At 45.5% G+C, this 25,344-nt stretch overlaps 1 protein-coding gene across 2 annotated transcripts; it reads left to right on the top strand.

The window, feature by feature from the left end:
• The first annotated feature begins 856 nt into the window (after nucleotides 1-856).
• LOC143930649 (olfactory receptor 5AR1-like) lies at nucleotides 857-24,863 on the top strand. Of its 2 annotated transcripts, none has more exons than XM_077455145.1 (2): nucleotides 857-903; nucleotides 21,608-24,863. In XM_077455145.1, the coding sequence occupies exon 2, from the start codon at nucleotides 21,756-21,758 to the stop codon at nucleotides 22,692-22,694; it is 939 nt and encodes a 312-aa protein (XP_077311271.1). In that variant the 5' UTR covers nucleotides 857-903; nucleotides 21,608-21,755; the 3' UTR covers nucleotides 22,695-24,863. The 2 variants fall into 2 exon arrangements, with proteins under 2 accessions (XP_077311271.1, XP_077311269.1); XM_077455143.1 differs by having other exon boundaries at nucleotides 863-903; nucleotides 21,756-24,863.
• The last annotated feature ends 481 nt before the right edge of the window (nucleotides 24,864-25,344 follow it).

The raw sequence follows: 25,344 nt of genomic DNA, 5'->3' as shown, positions 1-25,344 counted from the left end.
AGAGTGACTAGCAGAGCTCCATGCTCGACTATCGCACAGGCTGCTCTTTAGTTGTGCATTCTCCGCATGACCTGTGTCCTCGGCCGGCTCCTCAGAGTACCCCTCTCCTGCTCCATGCATTGCCGCTCAGTCCGATGTCTGTTCTCCCCAGCCAGATGGGGCACCTAAAAATAAAAAATAAAAATAATTAAAAAAAACTACTGATGCCAGTGGTGGAACTACAGGGCTCACAAAGGTCATACCTGTGACCATGCCATGGAGTTCCACCGCCGGACTCGGAGGGAAGGGCCCTGGCTGGGGTTCAGGGGGGCCCTTCATGGTTTCTTGCATCGGGGCCCTGAAGGTTCTAGTTACGCCACTGGATATGCATGTCACATATCTCAGGAGGTACAGCCCTTTATTCTGAAAGGAGGAAAGGGACATGCCTGGTTGAACCCCGAAGAGCCTGAGGGGTCTCTGGATGATGTCACAGGCAACATGGCGGGTGCAGAACCGAGCGGTGGCATGACAAGAGGTTCTCAGCTGGACAATGCTGAACAATCCTCTTGGTGGGTAAGTATCTGAAATGTGCACAACACACCAATCAGTAAACAGGGGTAAAAAAAGAAAAAAAAGGGAGGTGAAGATCTGCTTTAAATATTTATTGTAGACTTGTAAAATGTTTAATTGCAAGCTATAAATTAATAGTTAATAGTAGAAAAAAAAATTATACTTCTAATTTTAGTTTGGCTAAATAAAGGAAACCTCAGAGACCCAGAACAAGTGTTCCGCAAATCCACAAAGGAACGAGGGGACCCGTCCCCCGGAGGAAAATATTAATATAAAAATAATCATCTATCTGTACAGACTGCTATGGGTTAGATATCCTGACACTTGCATGACACTATAACCGTGATTATTATGGTATGTTTACCTTTATTATATTACAACTGGATATTGAAAAATATTAAAGAGGAATGCTCGTGGTATGCTGTCAAACTAAGCTAAATTGCCAAATCTTCCACTTTCAAATGCCTATGGTGCATGAAAATCTGCATGTTTAAAACATTGTATGACTAGAAGAGGGGGAATACATGTTTTCAAACTGGCAAAAGTGGACCTATTTGGGTACAGAAAGACAAGATTCGGGGAGAGTAGCAAAACCTTTGACATGGGTGCCCCCAGTAATGTCCCATCCTATATTGTTCCACTAATACCTAAAAAATATATACCTAAAAAAAAAAATTGAATTTTATGGGCAATTGAAAAAATATATATAGAGAACTTCACATATAGAAAAATGTAATTTAGTGTAGAAACATTGTATAAAAAAGTCTCATATTAATAATACAAAACATTTTAAGAATAGTACTAACAACATTGCACAACGTATAAATGATGTTATCAACATTGCACATTTAGCTGTTAGACATGAAGTGGCAATCCCCATCTACTTGCTGTTCCCTTTGGTCATCAATTGTGACAAGTAATACTGCAGAGGGGGATATCAGCTAACATGGCTAACAGCTAAATGTGCAATGTTGATAACGTTACACAATAGCAATAACATCATTTCTACAATGTGCAATGTGATAGTACTATTTTTACAATGTTTTGTATTATTAATATGAAACTTTTTTTTATACAATCTTGCTACAATAAATTACATTTTATTTTTCTATATGTGAAGTTCTCTATATATATTTTTTTCAATTGCCCATAAAATCCCTTTTATTTTTTTAGGTTTATTTTATGTATTACCAAGGGATGGTGGCAATTTACATGTGTGGTCCGGTGAATCACTTAATCCTATATTGTTCCACTAATATCCCTCCTGTAGGGAATATGTTCCCTTCTTCTAAAGTTCTACTTGTACTGCACCTGTTCTCCTCTCCTAGAACCCCCCCCCCCCCCCCCTCTTAATGGTCTTGTTATCCTCTTCCAGGGTCCCACTGCTACTGCACCTATTATTTTCTTCCACAGTCCCTCTGTACCTGTTCTCCTCTTACAGAGTCCCCCCTGTACTGAACCTGTTTTCCTCTTCCAGGATCCCCCTCTACTGCACCTGTTCTCTTCTTCCAGAAATCCCCCTGTACTACACCTGTTTTCCTTTTTCAGAATTCCCCCTGTACTGCATCTGCGCTTTTCTTTCAGAATCCCCCCTGTACTGCACCTGTTCTTTTCCAGAGTTCCCCCTGCGCTGCATCTGTTCTCCTCTTCCAGCATGCCCCCTGTATTGCATCTGATCTCCTCTTACAGAGTCCCCATGTATTGCATATGTTTTCCTCTTCCAGAGCCCCCCCCCCCCCTTGTGCTGCACCAACTCTCCTCTTCCAAAATCCCTCTGCATCTGCTCTCTTCTTTCAGAATCCCCCCTGTACTGCACCTGCTCTTTTCTAGAGTCCCCCTGTCCCCCTGTACTGTACCTGGTGTGCCTTCTCTTTTTCTTTTCTCTCTTTGACTTCTAGGGTTCCCCACCCAGGGCAGCAAGGGCAGTATTTGTTTTTCCATAGCCAGTCTGGTGTTCCACCTACACGCAGGAGTGCTTTCGTTTTGTTGTTGTAATAGTCCCCCCTGTACTGCACCTGTTATCCTCTTACATAGTCCCTATGTTTTTCACGTTTTCCTCTTCCAGAATCCCCCTGTACTGCACATGTTCTCCTCTTTCAGAATCTCCCATGTACTGCACATGTTCTCCTCTTCCAGAATCCCCCCTGTACTGCACATGTTCTCCTCTTCCAGAATCCCCCATGTACTGCACATGTTCTCCTCTTCCAGAATCCCCCCTGTACTGCACATGTTCTCCTCTTTCAGAATCCCCCCTGTACTGCACATGCTCCCCTCTTCCATAGTTCCCATATATTGCACGTTTTCCTCCTCCAGAATCCCCCCTGTACTGCACGTTTTTCCTCCGCCAGAATCCCCCCTGTACATCACCTGGTTTCCTCTTTCAGATCCCCCGCTGTACTGCACATGCTCCCCTTTTCCACAGTCCCCATGTATTGCACATGTTTTCCTATTCCAGATCTCCCCTTGTACTGTACATGTTTTCCTCTTTCACAGGTCCCCCTGTACTGTACCAGTTCTCCTTTTCTGGAATCTCCCTTGTACTGCACCTGTTCTCTTCTTTCTTTAGTCCCTCTCGTCTGCACTGGTTCTCCCATTCCTGAGTAGGGATGAGCCGAACACCCCCCGGTTCGTTTCGCACCAGAACTTTCGAACGGACCCCACGTTCGTTACGAACGTTAGAACCCCATTGAAGTCTATGGGACTCGAACGTTCGAAATGGAAAGTGCTAATTTTAATGGCTAATATGCAAGATACTGTCCTAAAAAGGGTTTGGAGACCTGGCTCCTGCCCCAGGGGACATGGGTCAATGCAAAAAAAAGTTTTAAAAACGGCCGTTTTGGCGGGAGCACTGATTTTAATGACGATTAAAGTGAAAAAAAAAAAGTAAATTTAAATATGGTGCCTGTGGGGTGTCTGTAGTATGCCTGTGAAGTGCCACGTGTTTCCCGTGTTTAGAACAGTCCCTGCACAAAATGACATTTAACGGAAATAACACCATTTAAAACTGCTTGCGGTTTTAATGTTATATCTGGTTCCTGCAATATGGTTGAAAATCATTGAGAAAAATGGCATGGGTAGCCCTCCCTGCCCATTACCAGCCTATTTGGGTCTTGTACGCATATTAAGGGGAACCCTGTACCCATATTAAAAAAAGGAAATGCGTGTGGCCCCCAGGCCCTATATACTCAGAACAGCAGTATACAGGCGGTGCAAACAAGACAGGGACTGTGTAGGTTTGTTGTGTTAAGTTGAATCTGTTTGTAATTTTCAACTGGTACATTTTTAAAGTGTAGCTCCAGTCAAAAAAACTATTTTTAAGCTTTTTGGAAAACATAGGGAAGGGTTATCATCCCTGTATAATTTGTTTTGTCGTCCATCTTTTTTCATCTCACTTGCTGCTGTCTCCTTGCGTTTGCAAGTAGGAGATGTTTGTAAGTTGGATGTTTGAAAGTAGGGGCCTGCCCTATATGCTCTGCAGAAATGGCGGAACAAGGTGTTGGTTTTGCCACAACATTGTAAGCCCTCAAAGTGACTCTTGGTGGGCGCTGGAGCGCCCTGCTGTGAACGATTATATCAAGAATTGTAATTACATGCCATTGTTGAACAGTGGTAGAAAAATTGACCTTTGGTGGTTGTGGTGCTGGTGCCACAACACTATAAGTCCTCACCGTTACTCTGGGTGGGCACAGGAAGGGGCCCTCCTGTGAAATATTATATCAAGAATTGTAATTACATGTCCCTGTTAAACAGGGGCAGAAAAATTTGGCCTCAGGCACTGCTGCTGGTGCCACCACACTGCAACCTCTTCCATATACTCTAGTTTTTTTGATGGAATTAGCCCTGCTGCAAAGCATTGCATCAAAAATTGTACTTAAACGCCCCTGTTAAACAGGGGCAGAAAAATTGGGCCTTAGGCACTGGTGCTGGTGCCACCACACTGCAACCTCTGCCATATACTCTAGTTTTATTGCAGGAATTAGCCCTGCTGCAAAGCATTGCATCAAAAATTGTAATTAAACGCCCCTGTTAAACAGGGGCAGAAAAATTGGGCTGCTGGCATCACCCAGAACCAAAAATGTTCTTCCAACATATCAGCGGAGGAGGAAGAGGATAGACAATCAACATAACAGGACAGTCACTCAGCATCAGCATAGGCAGTCTTGAAGGGATGTGGTATTTCAAAAAAAATTATTCAGTTACAACAGCTGCAGGTGCTTGGTAGCTGTGGGTGATCCAAGACTGATTCATCTTGATGAAGGTCAGTCGATCAACTGATTCGGTGGACAGGCTCACCCTGTGATCGGTAACAAAGCCACCAGCAGCACTGAAGGTGCGTTCCGAAAGAACGCTGGATGCAGGACAGGCCAGTAGCTCAATTGCATACTGTGCAAGCTCTGGCCAGTGATCCATCCTCAAGACCCAGTAAGCCAGAGGATTTTCAGTGGGAAAGGTGTCCAAGTCTGACCTTGCCCCTAGGTATTCCTGCACCATGTAAATCAGACGCTGGCGATGGGTGCTGGAACCAATCATACCTTGGGGCTGCGGACTAAAAAATTGTCTGAAAGCATCAGTCAGACGGCCACCTTCTCCACCGCTCCTTCTGACCGAGTGGGTGACCCCGCCCCCTCTGATGTAACGGAAACCTGCGTTACATCAGAGGGGGCGGGGTCACCCACACGTCACTGGGGAACCCCTGGCTTCCCTCTCCTGCGTCAGAGGGGCGGGGTCAGGTGACGGGTGGCCCCGCCCTCCCAATATAAGAAATGTCAGCGCTCGGCTCTCTGCAGTGTCTCCGCAGTGGAGACAGAAGAAGGAGGTATGGACAGCGCTGGACTGAGAGATCCCCCGTCGCTGGATATGATCATCCATCGCTGGACCCCGGAGACCCGTCGCTGGATAGCAAGAGTGGATTAGCACCGCTGGAATTTTTTTTTTTTTTTTAATAAAGGAATTTTTCAAAAGTGTGTTTGTCTTATTTAACCATTTTGACACTTTCTTTGTGAAATGGTAGGGGTACTTTTGTACCCCCTTACCATTTCAAACAGGGGGGGGGCCGGGATCTGGGGGTCCCCTTGTTAAAGGGGGCTTCCAGATTCTGATAAGCCCCCCGCCCGCAGACCCTCACAACCAACGGCCAGGGTTGTGAGGATGAGGCCCTTGTCCTTATCAACATGGGGACAAGGTGCTTTGAGGGGTCACAGACCCCCAAAGCATCCTCCCAATGTTGAGGGTATGTGGCCTGGTACGGTTCAGGAGGGAGGGGGGGGCCGCTCTCTCGTCCCCCCCTCTTTTCCTGCGGCCTGCCAGGTTGCGTGCTCGGATAAAGGGTCTGGTATGGATATTTAGGGGGACCCCACGTCAATTTTTTTTTTTAATTTGATGCGGGGTTCCCCTTAATATCCATATCAGACCTGAAGGGTCTGGTATGGATATTTGGGGGGACCCCCACGTCAATTTTTTTTTTTAATTTGACACGGGGTTCCCCTTAATATCCATGTCAGACCTGAAGGGCCTTTTGATTGAATTTAGGGGAACCCCCACGCTTTTTTTTATTTTTATTTTTTTTAATCAATGAATGAATGAATTGTCGGCTAATACAGAGAACACTCATTGAGTGTTCTCTGTATTACGGAGACCCGACAATTTAGCCGTAAGTGATTTTAAAAGACTTTTTTTCCTGCACAAATGACACTTTGTGCAGCGACAGTTCTAAGCACCAGAAACATGCGCCCCTTCACAGGCATACTATAGATACCCCCCAGCTACGAAATTTAAAGGAATATTACACTTTTATTGTTTCACTTTAATCATTATTAAAATCACTGCTCCTGAAAAAACGGCCGTTTTTAAAACTTTTTTTTGCATTGATCCATGTCCCCTGGGGCAGGACCCGGGTCCCCAAACACTTTTTAGGACAGTAACCTGCATATTACCCTTTAAAATGAGCACTTTAGATTTCTCCCATAGACTTGTATAGGGTGTTCCGGCTTTTCGAATTTGCTGCGAACAGCTCAAATTGTTCACTGTTCGCTGAACAGGCGAACAGGCAATGTTCGAGTAGAACATGAGTTCGACTCGAACTCGAAGCTCATCCCTAGTTGTCTGTATCCCATTAGGGAGAATTCTGTTTATTTTCTATCCTGGACATACAATAATAAATAATAGAAAAGCTCAACAAAGTGAGTGGAATCCTCATCTTAGACAACTGCCACCAGAATATCTGTCCCCCAGGAATATTTCCTCTCTTATCTTGCTCTAGTGACAACTCTAACCCTGCCACACTCTGCTACATGCACCCCTTTCAATGACTTCAGACCAGGCATTTCAACAGTTCAAGAGACTTTACTGAGGGCTTCTGAACATTAATAATTACAATGAAGACTCAGTCCTTCTTACTAACTAAGCTGTGGCTGCCCAGGCATACCTGTATAGGTGTAAGTCCCAGACTGGCAGAGTCCTTTGGTGGAGAATTCCTTTTAGGGTGGATGACTGACGTTGCTCCTGGCTACATCTTATGCTGTGATATGGACTTGCTTTCTCCCCACGCAGTCTCATATGAACTCCTCGAACCTGGCCTTCCCCCTCTAAATATGTAAACCTGGGTGAAGGGCAGAACCCAAAAAGGCCAGGAAACTGGCAGACCCGAAGCTTAGCCGTTCTTAGCCGACTTAGAATTCAAACTCATCTTTCTGTCTTCATTTTCATTACATCAGGATAAGGGGAATTTGTAGTTTACCAAAGACAGCTTGGAAGGAAGACAGCATTGGGGTTGATTTGCTAAAGGCAAATGGACTATGCACTTTGCAGCTGCACTAAAAATGTTTTTTTTTTTTTCCCTTGCCGCTGATTTAGTATCCTTTACAAAGTGAAAGTTTACCACATTTACTAAGGAAAATGAGTGCAAATGCACTTGCAAAGTCCATTGCCTATTTGCCTTTAGTGAATCAATTTCAGAGTTTCAGTTATATCCGCAGGAAGTGACAAGGGCACTGCGTTCCTGGGAAGATCAACAGATATTTTCTGTACCCGATGAAAATGCGCTTAGACTTAAAGTGATTGTAAAGGTTTTAATTTTACTTTTTAAATCTAACAAACATGTTATAATTTCCTGCTCTGTGTAATGGTTTTGCACAGAGCAGCCTAAATCCTCCCCTTCTGAGGTCCCACTCCTGGCTTCTGTATCCCATCAAGTGTACCCATAGCGAGTAGCTTGCTCTGGGGGCACTCGTGTGGACTCACCCCCTCTCCCTCCTCACTGGCTGTGATTGGCCATTGGCTACCTCTGCTGTGGCTAACCCAATGAGGAGGGAGAAAGGTGAGAGAGCCTCTGGTCCATGTACATCACTGGGTCGAGATCATGCTCAGGTAAGTATAGCACCCTCATCCTAGAATAGGGCTACAGGCAAATGTAATTATGCTGGGTGGTAGCCAGCCTGGCTAATTTGTAGTGTTTAGTGGTCAAGTGACTTCTGTTCTAATCCTGTTTGGCTGTGGTTTCTCCCTTTTGTCAGTAGGTGATGCTGTTGCCTTTGGCCTTAGTGTGATGATCTACAGTGAGTTCAGGTTATGAATAAACATACGTTTCTCAGCCAATCAGACTGACAGCTTTGCATGCTGGGAAAAGGTATTTATTCAGAAGGAGTCAGGTAATCAAGATCTTCCCGCCCAGGGATGCGGCCTGGGTGGATGTGTGTGAAACTGACTGCTAGACCTGAAGCCTGAGGCCTAGCCAGGTGGTCTCCTAGGGTTGCCACCTTTTCTTCAAGCCAAACCCGAACACTTCAGCGGGGCTTAGCATTTTTTGTGTAGCATAGACTATGAGATTGTAAAATACCTGGGACACCTCTGTGTGCCCTAGGGAAGTAGTAACGCAGCAAGTGCAGCGTTGAATTGTGGGTGTAGCCAATTGCAAATAGTGCAGGTGTGTGTAATGTACAATATAGTGTATATGTAGTGTGTAATGTTTGGTGGGGAGCCTCCCAGTGTAATTTTCCTGTAAGGCATTGGCGGTGCATGATACATGAGCCTAAGTATGTATGCATATTGTATGGGGGGGAGTGACTCTGGTCACCATAGAGCCCCTTCTGCAGAGTGAATGCAATAAGGTAAGGTGGGGGGGGGGCTACTGATATAAGGGGTAACCTCTATATCAGTGCCCCTTTACCTTACTATATTCACTGCCCCTACATCAGTGATCCCCCTCAGACAGGCCTTGCTACGCTGTCACTGACCACCACTCAGGTCCACCATGCAGGGCTCAGTCAGATGGTCCTCTCTGAGCTCCAGCTTGGTGGCTCTCGTTTCATCCTATATTAGACTAGAAGACTGCGCTGCCATAATACAAGAGATGATCAGAGGCTACAGACATAATACAAGAGATTGTCAGAGACTGCAAACATGCTACAGGAGATGGTAAGAAACTGCATACATCATACAAGAGATGGAGAGTGTGCGGACATGGTACAAAAGATGGTCAGAGACTGCATACATGGTACAGGAGATAGTCAGAGACTGCAGCCATAGTATAGGAGATGGTCAGAGACTGCATACATAATACAGGAGATGGTCAGAGTGTCTGAGCATATGCTACAGGGAATGGTCAGAGACTGCAGATATAGTACAGTAGATGTTAAGAAACTGCATACATGATGCAGTAGATGGTCAGAGAGTGTGCGGACCTGGTACAGGAGATGGTCAGAGACTGCAGACATAGTACAGGGAATGGTCAGAGAATGCAGACATAGTACAGGAGATGGTCAAAGACTGCAAACATGATACAGGAGATGGCCAGAGACTGCATACATGATACAGGAAATTATCAGACTGCAGACATAGTACAGGAGATGGTCAGAGACTGCAGACATGATACAAAAAATGGTCAAAGACTGCAGACATGATACAGGAGATGGTCAGAGACTACAGACATAGTATAGGAGATGGTCAGAGACTGCATACATAATACAGGAGATGGTCAGAGACTGCATACATAATACAGGAGATGGTCAGAGACTGCATACATAATACAGGAGATGGTCAGAGACTGCATACATAATACAGGAGATGGTCAGAGTGTCTGAGCACATGGTACAGGGGATGGTCAGAGACTGCAGATATAGTACAGTAGATGTTAAGAAACTACATACATGATACAGTAGATGGTCAGAGAGTGTGCGGACATGGTACAAAAGATGGTCAGAGACTGCAGACATGGTACAAAAGATGGTCAGAGACTGCAGACATAGTACAGGAGATGGTCAGAGACTGCAGACATAGTACAGGAGATGGTCAGAGACTGCAGACATAGTACAGGAGATGGTCAGAGACTGCAGACATAGTACAGGAGATGGTCAGAGACTGCAGACATAGTACAGGAGATGGTCAGAGACTGCAGACATAGTACAGGAGATGGTCAGAGACTGCAGACATAGTACAGGAGGTGGTCAGAGACTGCAGACATAGTATAGGAGATGGTCAGAGACTGCAGACATAATACAGGAGATGGTCAGAGTGTCTCAGCACATGGTACAGGAGATGGTCAGAGACTGAAGATATAGTACAGTAGATGTTAAGGAACTGCATACATGATACAGTAGATGGTCAGAGACTGCAGACATAGTACAGGGAATGGTCAGAGACTGCAGACATAGTACAGGAGATGGTCAGAGACTGCATACATGATACAGGAGATGGTCAGAGACTGCAGACATGGTACAGGAGATGGTCAGAGACTGCAGACATGATACAGGAAATGATCAGAGACTGCAGACATAGTACAGGGAATGGTCAGAAACTGCAGACATGATACAGGAGATGGTCAGAGACTGCAGACATAGTACAGGAGATGGTCAGAGACTGCAGACATAGTACAGGAGATGGTCAGAGACTGCAGACATAGTACAGGAGATGGTCAGAGTGTCTGAGCACATGGTACAGGGGATGGTCAGAGACTGCAGATATAGTACAGTAGATGTTAAGAAACTGCATACATGATACAGTAGATGGTCAGAGAGTGTGCGGACAAGGTACAGGAGATGGTCAGAGACTGCAGACACGATACAGGAGATGATCAGAGACTGCAGACATAGTATAGGGAATGGTCAGAGACTGCAGACACGATACAGGAGATGATCAGAGACTGCAGACATAGTATAGGGAATGGTCAGAGACTGCAGACATAGTATAGGAGATGGTCAGAGACTGCATACATAATACAGGAGATGGTCAGAGTGTCTGAGCACATGGTACAGGAGATGGTAAGAAACTGCAGATATAGTACAGTAGATGTTAAGAAACTGCATACATGATACAGGAGATGGTCAGAGACTGCAGACATAATACTAGGGATGAGCTCAGGCGTGTTCGCATGGAACATGTGCAGAGCCCGCCAGGAAGTCGGTGCAGCACTGCGCTAATCACAGGCAGTGAGACATTGCCTGATCTCTGCAGCCGCACTTCGGGACAATGTCTCACTGCCTGTGATTAGCGCAGTGCTGCACCGACTTCCTGGCGGGCTCTGCACATGTTCCATGCAAACATCCCTACATACTACAGGAGAGTCAGAGACTGCATATATAATTGGGCTGAAATTGCACCCGGGTATCACGTGAATCGCACATCGCGTTCCTGTGTTATCAAAGTGTGAACCTGCCCTGGTGCTGGAACCCACACTTTGCTCCACTAACTTGGCTGGAGGGGGGGGGGGGGACTAGTATGGGCACCTGGAGCAATTTTCCACATCTCTTGTGGGGTGCCAAGGGTCATCCCCTCTGTGGCAGACATCATCTCTTTAATATTGGGAGGGGGATATGTGCTAAGGGGGGGTGGATTTCATATCCAAGCCCCTTTGTAGCACAGTTACTTAAGTGCCCCCTAGAAGATATCCCCCCCCCCCAATCACACAAAGTGAACTGCAGGCTAGTTCCCCCCTGACCCTCTTGTTCATGCCCCCCACCTCTGGAAGACTCACTGTGTAGATTCGTTGACAGATGAACTCAGTCCAGCAGCGTTGTCGGCAGCGTGGTGAGCCTTCTCCCCCCTCCTCCTCTGTGTACACAGGAAAACAACACAGCAGGAGGAGGAGGGGCGGGTTCAGTTCTCTCCACAGCACTCTCTCTGCACTAGTCCGTGGAGCTGGGGACAGCAGGGAGACATGTCGGCTCTGCCCTGTCATGAAATGTGGAGGCAATGGACCTCATTGGCGGCGTGCGGGAACGAAGATCACCCGCACAAGCTGCAGCAGGCATTCAGTTTCTATGATTTACCGGGGAAGTTAAATAGCAGGCTGCCTGTCACTGTGTAGACAAGGCACGCTGCACAGGGAGCCACCAGCGGGTCTGAATAATGTGCCCGGGTCATAGGCGGGCAGAAACCCGGACAAATGTTTCAAAACCCGTACTGTCCGGGTGAATCCCAGACAGGTGGCAACCCTATGGTCTCCTGGCTGCTAGGCCTATCCAGATATTCAAGGTTCTGCAGAGAAAAGCCTGCCAAAGATCCGGAAACGATTCTGAGAGGGATGGAGTTCTAAGGAAGCACCAGGGGTGACCCGTCAAGGGCTGGAGCCTATGGAGTGACTGGGAGGACTTCAAGAGAGAACTCATCCAAGGGAATCTGTGTATGAAGCTCTGAGTAAAGCTTGGTTGCTATAGGAGACAGCCTATTCTACAAAGTACAGATGTGTTGGTTCAGCTTAAAGGCTCCTTTTCCTGTACTGCTGTCTACCTTATCTCACCTATTTTTGTTTAAGGCGTCTGCCAATCTGCCTGTCGCTGATTGCTATTAAGGGTGTCATGTGCCCTATCCCCTCTCTCCCACATTTTTCCTGTTTGAGAAATAAACTTCTTTCTTGTTTAAGCATAAAAGTGACTGGCATCCAACTCTCCTTCTTGTTCATCACCCACCATGCCTAATAACCTGCACCCTGAGGGCTACATATAGTGCGGCCAGTTTCAATGCAAGCTGGCACACTCTGTTTGCAGCAGACTGAGAGGTTGAGCTCAGAGTGCCTCTCCTCACTTCTTGTCAGAGGCACTGAGCTTAATGGACAGCCTGGAGCCTGCAGAGTTTGACAGGGAGCACCGCCTGTCAAACTTGCCTATTGATTTCAGTGGGGCCACTCTGCAACTGCAAGCCAAACTCGCTCGCAGTAGCAGCATAGTCCAACAATGTAAAACTACCATTCAGCAATGTAAAAAAAAAAAAACAAGGAGTCAGCAGTAGCACCTCATGAAGGCCTGTCAGCCAGTGGCGGAACTACCAGAGTCACTGTGGGGGGCCCCAAAAACCCAGTCTACAGATCCACGGCGGGGTTACTGGCTACAGTTGTAAGCAGAGAGTGTCCCCCTCTCCTTGCACGGACAGGTGAGGAGAGAAAGCTAGATCTACTCCTCCGACTGCCCCTGACCTCCTGTGTGTGCCCCACAGTCCCACCCACACTCCAATCACATTGGAGTGTGGATGGGGAAGCAGAGGATGAGTAGACAGGGAAGCCCAGCAGCCGGGAACAGCATGGAGAATGAATGTGGAGGATATGCAGACTGCACGAGCCTCCTTCCTTCTTGGGGTGAGTGAGCTCACATCCATCCATTCACCCCCTTCCTTATCTCTCCTGCCTCTAAATAAGTGCAATAATGTAAGGGGACCTCAGATTTAAGGGGTGCTCCACAGACTCTTATGTAAAGGAGGCTATGGTGAGCCGAGATCCCCTTACATCAGAGTTCCCCCTTACACCAGAGTCCACAGCATTGCCCCTTACATTAGAGAACCCCCTTAAATCAGGGTTCCCAGAACACCACTTCCATCAGAGTTCCCCTTTACATTAGAGTCCACAGAGCTCCCCTTACAGTGAAATTCTGTGGACTCTGATTTAAGGGGGGGCTCTGCAAACTCTGATGTAAGGGGGGCTCTGCAGACTCTGATGTAAGGGGGGCTCTGCAGACTCTGATTTAAAGGGGCGCTCTGGGGACTCTGATGTAAGGGGGACTGTGATGTAAAGGGGGGCTCTGCGAACTCTGATGTAAGGGGCGGCTCTGCAGACTCTGATGTAAGGGGGGCTCTGCAGATTCTGATGTAAAGTCGGGCTCTGTGGACTCTGATGTAAGGGGGACTGTGATGTAAAGGGGGGCTCTGCCGACTATGATGAAAGGGTGGGCTCTGCGGACTGTGATGTAAGGGGAGCTCTGCAGACTCTGGTGTAAGGGGGGGGCTCTGCGGATTCTGATGTAAGGAGGCCTCCACAGACACTGATTTATTGGGGGGCTCTGTGGACTCTGATGAATGGGGGGGCTCTGCAGACTGATGTAAGGCAGGCTCTTTGGACTCTGCTGTAAGGAGGGCTCTATGGACTCTTCTGTAAGGGGGCTCTATGCACCCTGATGTAAAATGGGCTCTAGTGACTCTGATGTAAGGAGGGCCCTGCAGACTCTTGGAACTGTGATTAAAGGGGAATGCTGGGAACTATGATGTATGTGGGGGCTCTGGTTACCAGAGACAACCTTATATCAGAGTTCCCCTTTACACCAGAGTCTGAAACATTCCCCTTACATCAGAGTTCCCTCCTTACATGAGAGTTCTCAGTGATCCTGCTTAAATCAGAGTCTCCAGAGCCCCCCCTCCCCCCTTTACAGTGTGAGTTCAGATGCAATGGGGAGCTCTGTGGATTCAAATGTAAAGGGGAATTCTGTGGATTCAGATGTAAAGGGGAACTCTGCAAGTTCAAATGTAAAGGGGGACTCTGCATGTTCAGATGTAATGGGGAACTGCGAGTTCAGATGTAAAAGGGAATTTAGTGGATATTGATGTACAGGGGAACTCTGCGGATTCAGATGTAAAGGGAAAACTCTGCGAGTTCAGTTGTAAAGGGGAACTCTGCGGATTCAGATGTAAAGGGGAACTCTGCGGATTCAGATGTAAAGGGGAACTCTGCAGATTCAGATGAAAAGGGGAACTCTGCAGATTCAGATGTAAAGGGGAACTCTGCAGATTCAGATGAAAAGGGGAACTCTGCAGATTCAGATGTAAAGGGGAACTCTGCAGATTCAGATGTAAAGGGGAACTCTGTGGATTCAGATGTAAAGGGGAACTCTGCAGATTCAGATGTAAAGGGGAACTCAACTCTGTGGATTCAGATGTAAAGGGGAACTCAACTCTGTGGATTCAGATGTAAAGGGGAACTCTGTGGAATCTAATGTAAGTGGGGACACTTGTCAATAAAACCATATGATTAGAAATTTTATTTAATGACAACATATTTGTATAGTGTATAGTGCAAATTTTTTTTGCTGTGGTGCCGCTAAAGTGTTTGGGATTGGCTTGAAGAAAAGGTGACAACCCTACCCAAGACGGCAGGAAGGGGGCCTGTTGCAGAACATGTGTACGGGTCCCATTGCAGGACCACAATAAAGGGCCGTGATGGAAGTATAGAGCCCCAGAATTAGTGGAAAGGGCCTGAGCTCGGTGGTCAGGGGGGTCCTTCATGGTTTTTTGCACCCGGGCCCTGAAGGTTCTCATTATGTCTCTGCTGTCAGCTGCTGCTATACCACTCCTTGAAAAGCAATCCACCACAGATCACTTTTCAGAGGGAAGTAAGCATTATCGCAAATGTGAAAGAAACGTGAAATACATCATTCATTTCACACTCCCCACCAACCAGGTCACTCCCCAGCCATTTCCCATGTTAGCCACCTCCTCATACCCTTCACACTCCTCTCCTGTGCATATTGCCCCTATCATACCCTCCACACTCCTCTCCTGTACATACTGCCCATTGGCATACCCTCCACTCTCCTCTCCTTTGTATAGTGCCCACTGTCATACCCGCCACACTCCTCTCCTATACATAGTGCCCACTGTCATACCCTCCACACTCCTCTCCTGTACATAGTGCCCACTGTCATACCCGCCACACTCCTCTCCTATACATAGTGCCCACTGTCATACCCGCCACACTCCTCTCCTATACATAGTGCCCACTGTCATACCCTCCACACTTCTCTCCTATACATAGTGCCCACTGTCATACCCTCCACACTCCTCTCCTGTACATAGTGCCCACTGTTATACCTCCCACATTCTTTTCCCTCACCTGCACATACTTCCCACTTTTATACCATCCATACTGCTCCCATATGCCTCTTACCCACAAAAACTGTTCTTTAACCACTTCAGCTCCGGACCAATAAACACCTTAAGGACCAGAGGTCTTTTTGCAATTTCGCACTGCGCTGCTTTAACTGGTAATTGCGCGGTCATGCAATATTGCACCCAAACGAAATTTGCGTCCTTTTCTTCCCACAAATAGAGCTTTCTTTTGATGGTATTTGATTGCCTCTGCGATTTTTTTTTTTGCGATATAAATGGAAAAAGAGCGAAAATTTTGAAAAAAAAAGATATTTTCTTCTTTTTGTTATAAGAAAAATCGAATAAACTAAATTTTAGTCATACATTGAGGGCAAAATTTATTCAGCCACATGTCTTTAGTAAAAAAAATGTCAATAAGCGTATATTTTTTGGTTTGCGCAAAAGTTATAGCGTCTACAAACTAGAGTACATTTTCTGGAATTTACACAGCTTTTAATTTATGACTGCCGATCTCATTTCTTGAGGTGCTAAAATGGCAGGGCAGTACAAATCCCCCCCAAATGACCCCATTTTGGAAAGTAGACACCCCAAGGAAATTGCTGAGGGGCATGTTGAGCCCATTGAATATTTATTTTTTTTGTCCTAAGGGATTGAATAATGACAAAAAAAAAAAAAATTTTTTTTTACAAAAAGTTGTCACTAAATGATATATTGCTCACACATGCCATAGTTATATGTGGAATTGCACCCCAAAATATATTCCGCTACTTCTCCCGAGTATGGGAATACCACATGTGTGGGACTTTTTGGGAGTCTAGTCGCGCACGGCACCCCGAAAACCAATCACCACCTTCAGGATTTCTAAGGGTGGAAATTTTTGATTTAACTCCTCACTACCTATCACAGTTTCGAAGGCCATAAAATGCCAAAATAGCACAAAACCCCCCAAAATGACCCCATTTTGGAAAGTAGACACCCCAAGCTATTTACTGAGAGGCATGTTGAGTCCATGGAATATTTTATATTTTGCCACAAGTTGCGGGAATATTACAAACTTTTTTTTTTTTTGCACAAAGTTGTCACTAAATGATATAATGCTCACACATGCTATGGGCATGTGTGAAATGACACCCCAAAATACATTCTGCTGCTTCTCCTGAGTACGGGGATACCACATGTGTGGGACTTTTTGGGAGTCTAGTCGCGCACGGCACCCCGAAAACCAATCACCACCTTCAGGATTTCTAAGGGTGCAAATTTTTGATTTAACTCCTCACTACCTATCACAGTTTCGAAGGCCATAAAATGCCAAAATAGCACAAAACCCCCCCAAATGACCCCATTTTGGAAAGTAGACACCCCAAGCTATTTACTGAGAGGCATGTTGAGTCCATGGAATATTTTATATTTTGCCAAAAGTTGCGGGAAGATTACAAACTTGCTATGGGCAGAAGTCAAATTACACCCCAAAATAAATTCTGCTGCTTCTCCCGAGTATGGGGATACCACATGTGGGGGACTTTTTGGGAGCCTAGCCACGTACGGGACCCCGAAAACCAAGCACTGCCTTCCGGATTTAAATATAAAATGCTACCAAAAAACCTGTTAGCAATGGCAGGGATCAGGCCTGACTCTGCGATCGCTGCAGTTATGTGTTTAGTGTTTTGTAAGTGACAGTGATCGATCGATACTGCACTTGGGTGGGCTGGGCAGAGGGGCAAAACGCAGGTGCTAGCAGGTATCTGGGCTGATCCCGCTAACAATGCGTTTTTTTGGAACCCTAAACTGCTGGGGACGCTAGTATAGATCTGATCAGATCAGATATTGATCTGTTCAGATTCTATAGCACTACGGGAGGTGTATGCTTTGCGTGTGGGTGTTAGCGGTACTGGCACTAACCTAGCGCTGCCTGGGGCGACGCAGACCCTGACCCTAAAACCTAATTGATATCACCCGCCGGGTGATCAGGGGGTTAAACCTTTATTGGGTAATAAATGGTGGGTGCCCTGATGCTATAAAAAACAAACTAACCAGAGTCACCCGTAACACTTATACGGTGATCAGTGGTGAAAGGGTTAACTAGGGGCAATCAGGGGGTTCAAATTTTTATTAGGTAGTATATGGGGGTCCCTGGCGCTATATAAAAACTTGACGGGGAACCTAAATAACTAACTGGCTAACCAGCGTCACCAGTGACACTTATACTGTGATCGCTGGTGAAAGGGGGTGAAAGGGTTAACTAGCAGCAATCAGGGGGTTAAAACCATTATTGGGTAGTATATCGGGGTACCTAGCGCTATAAAAACCTGGCGGTGAACCTAAAAAAATGATATATTGCTCACACATGCCATGGTTATATGTGGAATTGCACCCCAAAATATATTCCGCTACTTCTCCCGAGTATGGCGATACCACGTGTGTGGGACTTTTTGGGAGTCTAGTCGCGCACGGCACCCCGAAAACCAATCACCACCTTCAGGATTTCTAAGGGTGCAAATTTTTGATTTAACTCCTCACTACCTATCACAGTTTCGAAGGCCATAAAATGCCAAAATAGCACAAAACCCCCCAAAATGACCCCATTTTGGAAAGTAGACACCCCAAGCTATTTACTGAGAGGCATGTTGAGTCCATGGAATATTTTATATTTTGCCACAAGTTGCGGGAATATTACAAACTTTTTTTTTTTTGCACCAAGTTGTCACTAAATGATATATTGCTCACACATGCTATGGGCATATGTGAAATGACACCCCAAAATACATTCTGCTGCTTCTCCCGAGTACGGGGATACCACATGTGTGGGACTTTTTGGGAGTCTAGTCGCGCACGGCACCCCGAAAACCAATCACCACCTTCAGGATTTCTAAGGGTGCAAATTTTTGATTTAACTCCTCACTACCTATCACAGTTTCGAAGGCCATAAAATGCCAAAATAGCACAAAACCCCCCCAAATGACCCCATTTTGGAAAGTAGACACCCCAAGCTATTTACTGAGAGGCATGTTGAGTCCATGGAATATTTTATATTTTGCCAAAAGTTGCGGGAATATTACAAACTTTTTTTTTTTTTGCACAAAGTTGTCACTAAATGATATATTGCTCACACATGCTATGGGCAGAAGTCAAATTACACCCCAAAATAAATTCTGCTGCTTCTCCCGAGTACGGGGATACCACATGTGGGGGACTTTTTGGGAGCCTAGCCACGTACGGGACCCCGAAAACCAAGCACTGCCTTCCGGATTTGAATATAAAATGCTATAAAAAACAAACTAACCAGAGTCACCCGTAACACTTATACGGTGATCAGCGGTGAAAGGGTTAACTAGGGGCAATCAGGGGGTTCAAATTTTTATTAGGTAGTATATGGGGGTCCCTGGCGCTATATAAAAACCTGACGGGGAACCTAAATAACTAACTGGCTAACCAGCGTCACCAGTGACACTTATACTGTGATCGCTGGTGAAAGGGGGTGAAAGGGTTAACTAGCAGCAATCAGGGGGTTAAAACCATTATTGGGTAGTATATCGGGGTACCTAGCGCTATAAAAACCTGGCGTTGAACCTAAAAAAATAACTAGCTACCTAGCGACACTAGCGACACTGATGCAGCGTTCAGAAAAATTATCGCTTAGTGACACTGGCAAAAGGGGGTGAAAGGGTTAACTAGCGGAAATCAGGGGGTTAAAACCATTATTGGGTAGTAATATATCGGGGTACCTAGCGCTATAAAAACCTGGCGGTGAACCTAAAAAAATAACTAGCTACCTAGCGACTGTAGCGACACTAATGCAGCGATCAGAAAAACGATCGCTTAGTGACACTGGCAAAAGGGGGTGAAAGGGTTAACTAGCGGCAATCGGGGGGGGTTTGTGTGCCTGTGTGTACCTACATGTCAGTGTAGTGTTGGTGCACACTTACTTTTACTCTTCTCCTCGTAGTCCGGTCAAAAAGACCGCCCCGAGGAGAATGACATCACTTCCTCCTTCCTGTGTAAACAATACACAGGGGAGGAAGCTTCTCATTGGCCAGGAGCGATCCAGAGGGGGTGGCCGAAAACCAACGGCCATCCCCTCATCACGGAGCGCTCCTGGACCGAATCGGACCGCCGTAAACAGCGGGAGGGGGTCCGATCGGACCCCCCACCCGCTGGAAGGCAATCACGTAGATGTACGTGATTGTGCCTGCCTGTGCCATTGTGCTGACGTACAATGGCAATACGGCGGTCCTCAAGTGGTTAAAATTATATTAAATATCCTCAATGTTACCAGCTCTGGAATGGGCACATTCAACTTTTGTTAGTTCAACTAAAGGAAATCTTCTCAGTCCTCATATTTGTTCTGCCCATTATTAGTACTCATTTAGTTTTGTGATTACTATTGTGATGTATAGAGGAACATAAGGGATGTCTGCTAAATATACCACTGGTGAAAAAAAAAAAGGGTTCCTGAAAATATTTTTGAAATGTTGTCAACTATGCACTGCCCAAGGGCCACCAGGTCAGTAGGGGGCCCCATGAGAGGCTCCTGGGATCCTGTGATATTAAAGTGGTAGTAAACTGCTAACATTACTACTTTTTAGAGGCCCTGAGGTAGGTTATGCCATAATGTACTAGTATGCACAGCATATTAGCACATTAGGGTACACTTACTGTACATGTCAGATTGAGCCCTCCAGCGTTGCTCTGTGATCAATCCGGCAGGTCTTGGGCACGTCCATCCTCACCCGGGCTTCCTTCCGGGTTCTGTGCCTTTGGTCACTTGCCTTGGCTGGGCTGTGTTGATATCACTCCCAAGCATGCTCATGCACATCCTCTCTCTCACTCTCATCCCCCCCCTCTCTCTCTCTCTCTCATCCTCCCTCCCTTACCCCTCACCCCTCTCTCATCCCCCCTCTCTCGCTCTCTCCCTCATCCTCTCTCTCTCTCTCATCCTCCCCCCTTACCCCTCACCCCTCTCTCATCCCCTCTCTCTCTCTCATCCTCCCTCCCTTACCCCTCACCCCTCTCTCATCCCCTCTCTCTCTCTCTCTCCCTCATCCTCTCTCTCTCTCTCATCCTCCCCCCTTACCCCTCACCCCTCTCTCATCCCCTCTCCCTCTCTCTCTCTCTCATCCTCCCTCACTTACCCCTCACCCCTCTCTCATCCCCTCTCTCTCTCTCTCTCTCATCCTCTCTCTCTCTCTGTCATCCTCCCCCCCTTACCCCTCACCCCTCTCTCACCCCCCCCCCCACCCTCTCTCTCTCTCTCTCTCTCATCCTCTCTCTCTCTCATCCTCCCCCTTACCCCTCACCCCTCTCTCATCCCCTCTCTCTCTCATCCTCTCTCTCTCTCTCTCTCATCCTCCCCCCCCCTTACCCCTCACCCCTTTCTCATCCCATCTCTCTCTCTCTCTCTCTCATCCTCTCTCTCTCTCTCTCTCTCTCTCTCTCTCATCCTCCCTCCCTTACCCCTCAAACCTCTCACCCCCCCTATCATCCTCTCTCACTCTCTCATCCTCCCCCCTTACCCCTCACCCCTCTCTCACCCCCCCCCCCCTCTCTCTCTCATCCTCCCTCATTCTATATAATTAAATTTGTTATAACAAACACGTTTTTGCATTTTTATTTATTTATTTATTTTTATAAAAAGCCCCTCCAAAATCCTCAGCACCAGGCCCATGATGTTCTTAATCCAGCCCTGCCCCAGAGTTGTGTCTCACTAGTACAGGAGGTGTGCTACTGGCCAGATCACCAGGTGAAAAAGAGAGGGGAAAAAGCCAAAGAAAAGAAAACTAATGCAGCCACCACATCTAATGAGCAGTAAGCTGCAATATATACAACTTTTAGTTTTAAATATCCTTTAGCTGACTTTTGCTCCAAACTATCTTTATTAGTTGTAAGTTCATATGAATATGGCAGAGACATTAGGCTGGAACCCTCTCTCCATATGGGACTGATAATTCTCTGTATTTTCTATGTATTCTCTCAAACACTGCAGAATATCAAACAGATACAGATAACTAAGACAAGTGGAGGTTACTTTATTATCACCATTATTACTTGTTATTTCAAAATGACTGTACAACATGCCAACAAAAATGTTCTGACAAGATTGGATATGCATATTTCTTTCATTTCATAAACAGATGATAGACTTCTTGGAGATGAACAAGAGCTCCGTAATGACATTTATCTTCACAGGACTCACAGAGAAAACTGAATTCAATATTCTGCTATTTATTGTATTTCTGCACGTTTATGTCACAACTGTGGTTGGCAATGTTGGCATAATTGTTTTAAGCATAATAGACAAACATCTACACAAGCCCATGTATTTGTTTCTGTGCAATCTTTCTTTTGTGGACCTCATGTATTCTTCAGCAGTCACTCCTAAAATGCTGAGGGACCTTTTAAGTGAAACCAAGACCATATCTTTTTTTGGCTGTGCCGTTCAAATGCATGTCTTTGTGTTCTCTGCCACCAACGAACTTCTTCTTCTGGGAGTCATGGCCTACGATCGCTATGTGGCCATCTGTAGTCCATTGTTGTATGAAGCTTTGATGAGCAGTACCTTGTGTCTCTGGATGTTGGTTGCTGCTTATTGTGGAGGGTTTGCGAATTCTCTTGTGCAAACAATTTCCACATTCTATCTCAGCTTCTGCAGATCCAACGTTATCGATCATTTCTTCTGTGACCTTCCACCACTCCTCAGGCTGTCCTGTTCTGATATATCCATGAACTTAGCATTTCAGATGATTTTAGGTGGTCTGATCACCACAAGTAGCATCATACTCATCCTTTTCTCATATAGCAACATTGTTCTGGCCATTTTGAAGATACGGTCAGCCAAGGGTAAATACAAGGCTTTTAAAACATGTGCTTCTCATATGACTACTGTCAGTGTCTTTTATGGGACAATCTTTTTTATGTATCTTCGTCCGAACTCTAGCTATGCCCCCCAGAAGGACCGTGTGACTTCAGTCTTCTACACTATTCTAATACCTATGTTAAATCCCCTAATATATAGTTTAAGGAATACCGACGTTAAAAATGGTTTAAGGAGTTCTTTTAAATGCTGTATTTAAAGTGTATCACCCTCCTAGTTAGGCTGCTAGAATGTTAAGCAAATGTAGTTCTTTTTTGCTCCTCTGTAATCAGTGGGGTGAGTTGTTGATTGCTTTTGGCTGTTCTGGGCCTCACAAGCTGCTGGATTGATTGTTCTCCCCTGTTTTCCAGAGGCTTCTGAAACATAGAGGGTTGAGCAAGGCAAATGGGCAACCTGAATATTTAGTGTGCTTCAGCCAATCCCCGGGGAGGTGTGCCTAGTAGGTGGCTGGAGAGGCATATACAGTTGTGCTAATAAGTTTACATACCCTGGCAGAATGTATGATTTCTTGGCCTTTTTTCAGAGAATATGAATGATAACACAAAAACGTTTCTTTCACTGGTTAGTGTTTGGCTGAAGCCATTTATTATCAATTAACTGTGTTTACTCTTTTTAAATCATAATGGCAACAGAAATTACCCAAGTGACCCTGATCTAAAGTTTACATACCCCAGTTCTTAATACTGTGCACTGCCCCCTTTAACATCAATGACAGCTTGAAGTCTTTTGTGGTAATTGTGGATGAGGCTCTTTATCTTCTCAGATGGTAAAGCTGCCCATTCCTCTTGGCAAAAAGCCTCCAGTTCCTGTAAATTCTTGGGCTGTCTTGCATTAACTGCACGTTTGAGATCTCCCCAGAGTGGCTCAATGATATTGAGGTCAGGAGACTGAGATGTCCACTCAAGAACCTTCACTTAATTCTACTGTAGCCAATCACAGGTCGACTTGGCCTTGTGTGAATGTCCAAGCAAGTCCCATGTGCAGCTTCCTGGCTGATGAATGCAAATGTTCCTCCAGTATTTTATGATAACATACTGCATTCATCTTGCCATCAATTTTGACCACATTTCCTGTGCCTTTGTACCTCACACATCCCCAAAACATCAGCGATCCACCTCCGTGTTTCACAGTAGGAATGGTGTACCTTTCATCATAGGCCTTCTTGACTCCTCTCCAAATGTAAAGTTTATGTTTGTGGCCAAAAAGCTACATTTTGGTCTAATCACTTGAAATTACTTTGTGCCAGAAGGTTTGAGGCTTGTATTTGTGCTGTTTGGCATATTGTAAGCAGGATACTTTGTGGCATTTGCGTAGTAATGGCTTTCTTCTGGCGACTGGACCATGCAGCCCATCTTTCTTCAAGTGCCTCCTTATTGTACATCTTGAAACAGCCACACCACATGTTTTCAAAGAGTCCTGTATTTCACCTGAAGTTATTTGTGGGTTTTTCTTTGCATCCCGAACAATTTTCCTGGCAGTTGTGGCTGAAATTTTTGTTGGTTTACCTGACTGTGGTTTGGTTTCAACAGAACCTCTAATTTTCCACTTCTATTATTCTTTATACCTAGTATTACATGTACATCCCCACATTCCGAATTACCGTGCCCTCGTTGCAGCTACCGCTTGGTCCTTGTGTCCCTGGTGGTCATATCCAATTGGAGGGGGTTATTCAGCAGTCACTTTTCTAGTATAGATAAATATCTTTTTTCTATCTTTTTAAGCACCATACTTTTTGGCAAGTTCACGTACATACACACATTTCTACCACCATGATAACTTTGTACTGTATTTTAACTTGAGCATATTTCTCCAAATTGAATCACTGATGCTACTGAAGAAGCGACAACAGGTCGTGAAACATGTAAAGCGAGCAATTCCTCTTAACCTATGAGAACTGTGGGAATCACCAAGAGGGATGCTACATCATAGTGTGGGCATTTTTCAATATTGCCACGCAGGAAGTATTTTTGTGGTGTTACCACTGGGATTAAACACTGTGTCCTATATTGCTTTAATATAAATATTTTGTGTTGTATATGTATGTATTTCATGTGAATTATTAAAATTTGTATATTTTTGTGCCTACAAAGTCCATTATTCCCTTATTCAGCATTTCCAGCTAATTATTCATCAAGGTCCGTGCTGTGGCTTAGCTGGGGGTCCTACTAGATTTATTTTTGAAGCTAGTCAAGGGAACCCTCACCCTAGGACCTTGGTCAGGAGAGCTTACTGAAGAGTGCCTGGTGGAAGTTAGGAGGCTTCTAGCTGTCCTGTAGAATTGTAAGCATTCACTTGTCTTTCACCGAAGAGTATCTGGTGGATACTGAAAGGAAGTATCTGGTGATTATATGACATTGTCGAGTACTGAGCTGCGTATTCTAGTGACTGTGTGCTGTATCCTTTAGATGGGGAAAGCCAGTAGTAGTCCTGACTGAAATATCTTCTAAAAATGGATGCTGTATTTGTTCCTGCATATATATAGAGAGAGACTTAGCAAGGCTAAGTGTCCTCCTGCAAATGTTCAGGGAATCTGGATAATCCCATACCACCCTGCACCCCATCCAAGTTATTCAGCAATAAAAACTCTAAAAAGACATCCGCTAGACTGATTATTGAGGGAAATGTTGCTGTGTGCCTGGCTGCCTCTGCACCAATTCTGGGAAAGAACAGGGTAAATTATAGTGGCAGCGCTACAAAAGTAATAATAAAAAAAAAAGATGTTTGTGTGTCAGAATTCCAAGGACAATAACCTTTCTGCTCTTGCATGCACTTTTGAAGGAACTTTCTTCTACCTTTATTAGGAGTCAGGACTTCTCCTCTAGCTCCTTCTATAAGAACGCTCTTTCTAG

The sequence above is a fragment of the Lithobates pipiens genome, unplaced genomic scaffold (assembly GCF_037356315.1).
Source record: "Lithobates pipiens isolate NorthernLeopardFrog02 unplaced genomic scaffold, aLitPip1_a1.2 Scaffold_25, whole genome shotgun sequence".
Lineage (NCBI taxonomy): Eukaryota > Metazoa > Chordata > Amphibia > Anura > Ranidae > Lithobates > Lithobates pipiens.
The sequence above is the reverse complement of the archived record's forward strand: the minus strand, read 5'-3'. Positions and strand labels throughout refer to the sequence as shown.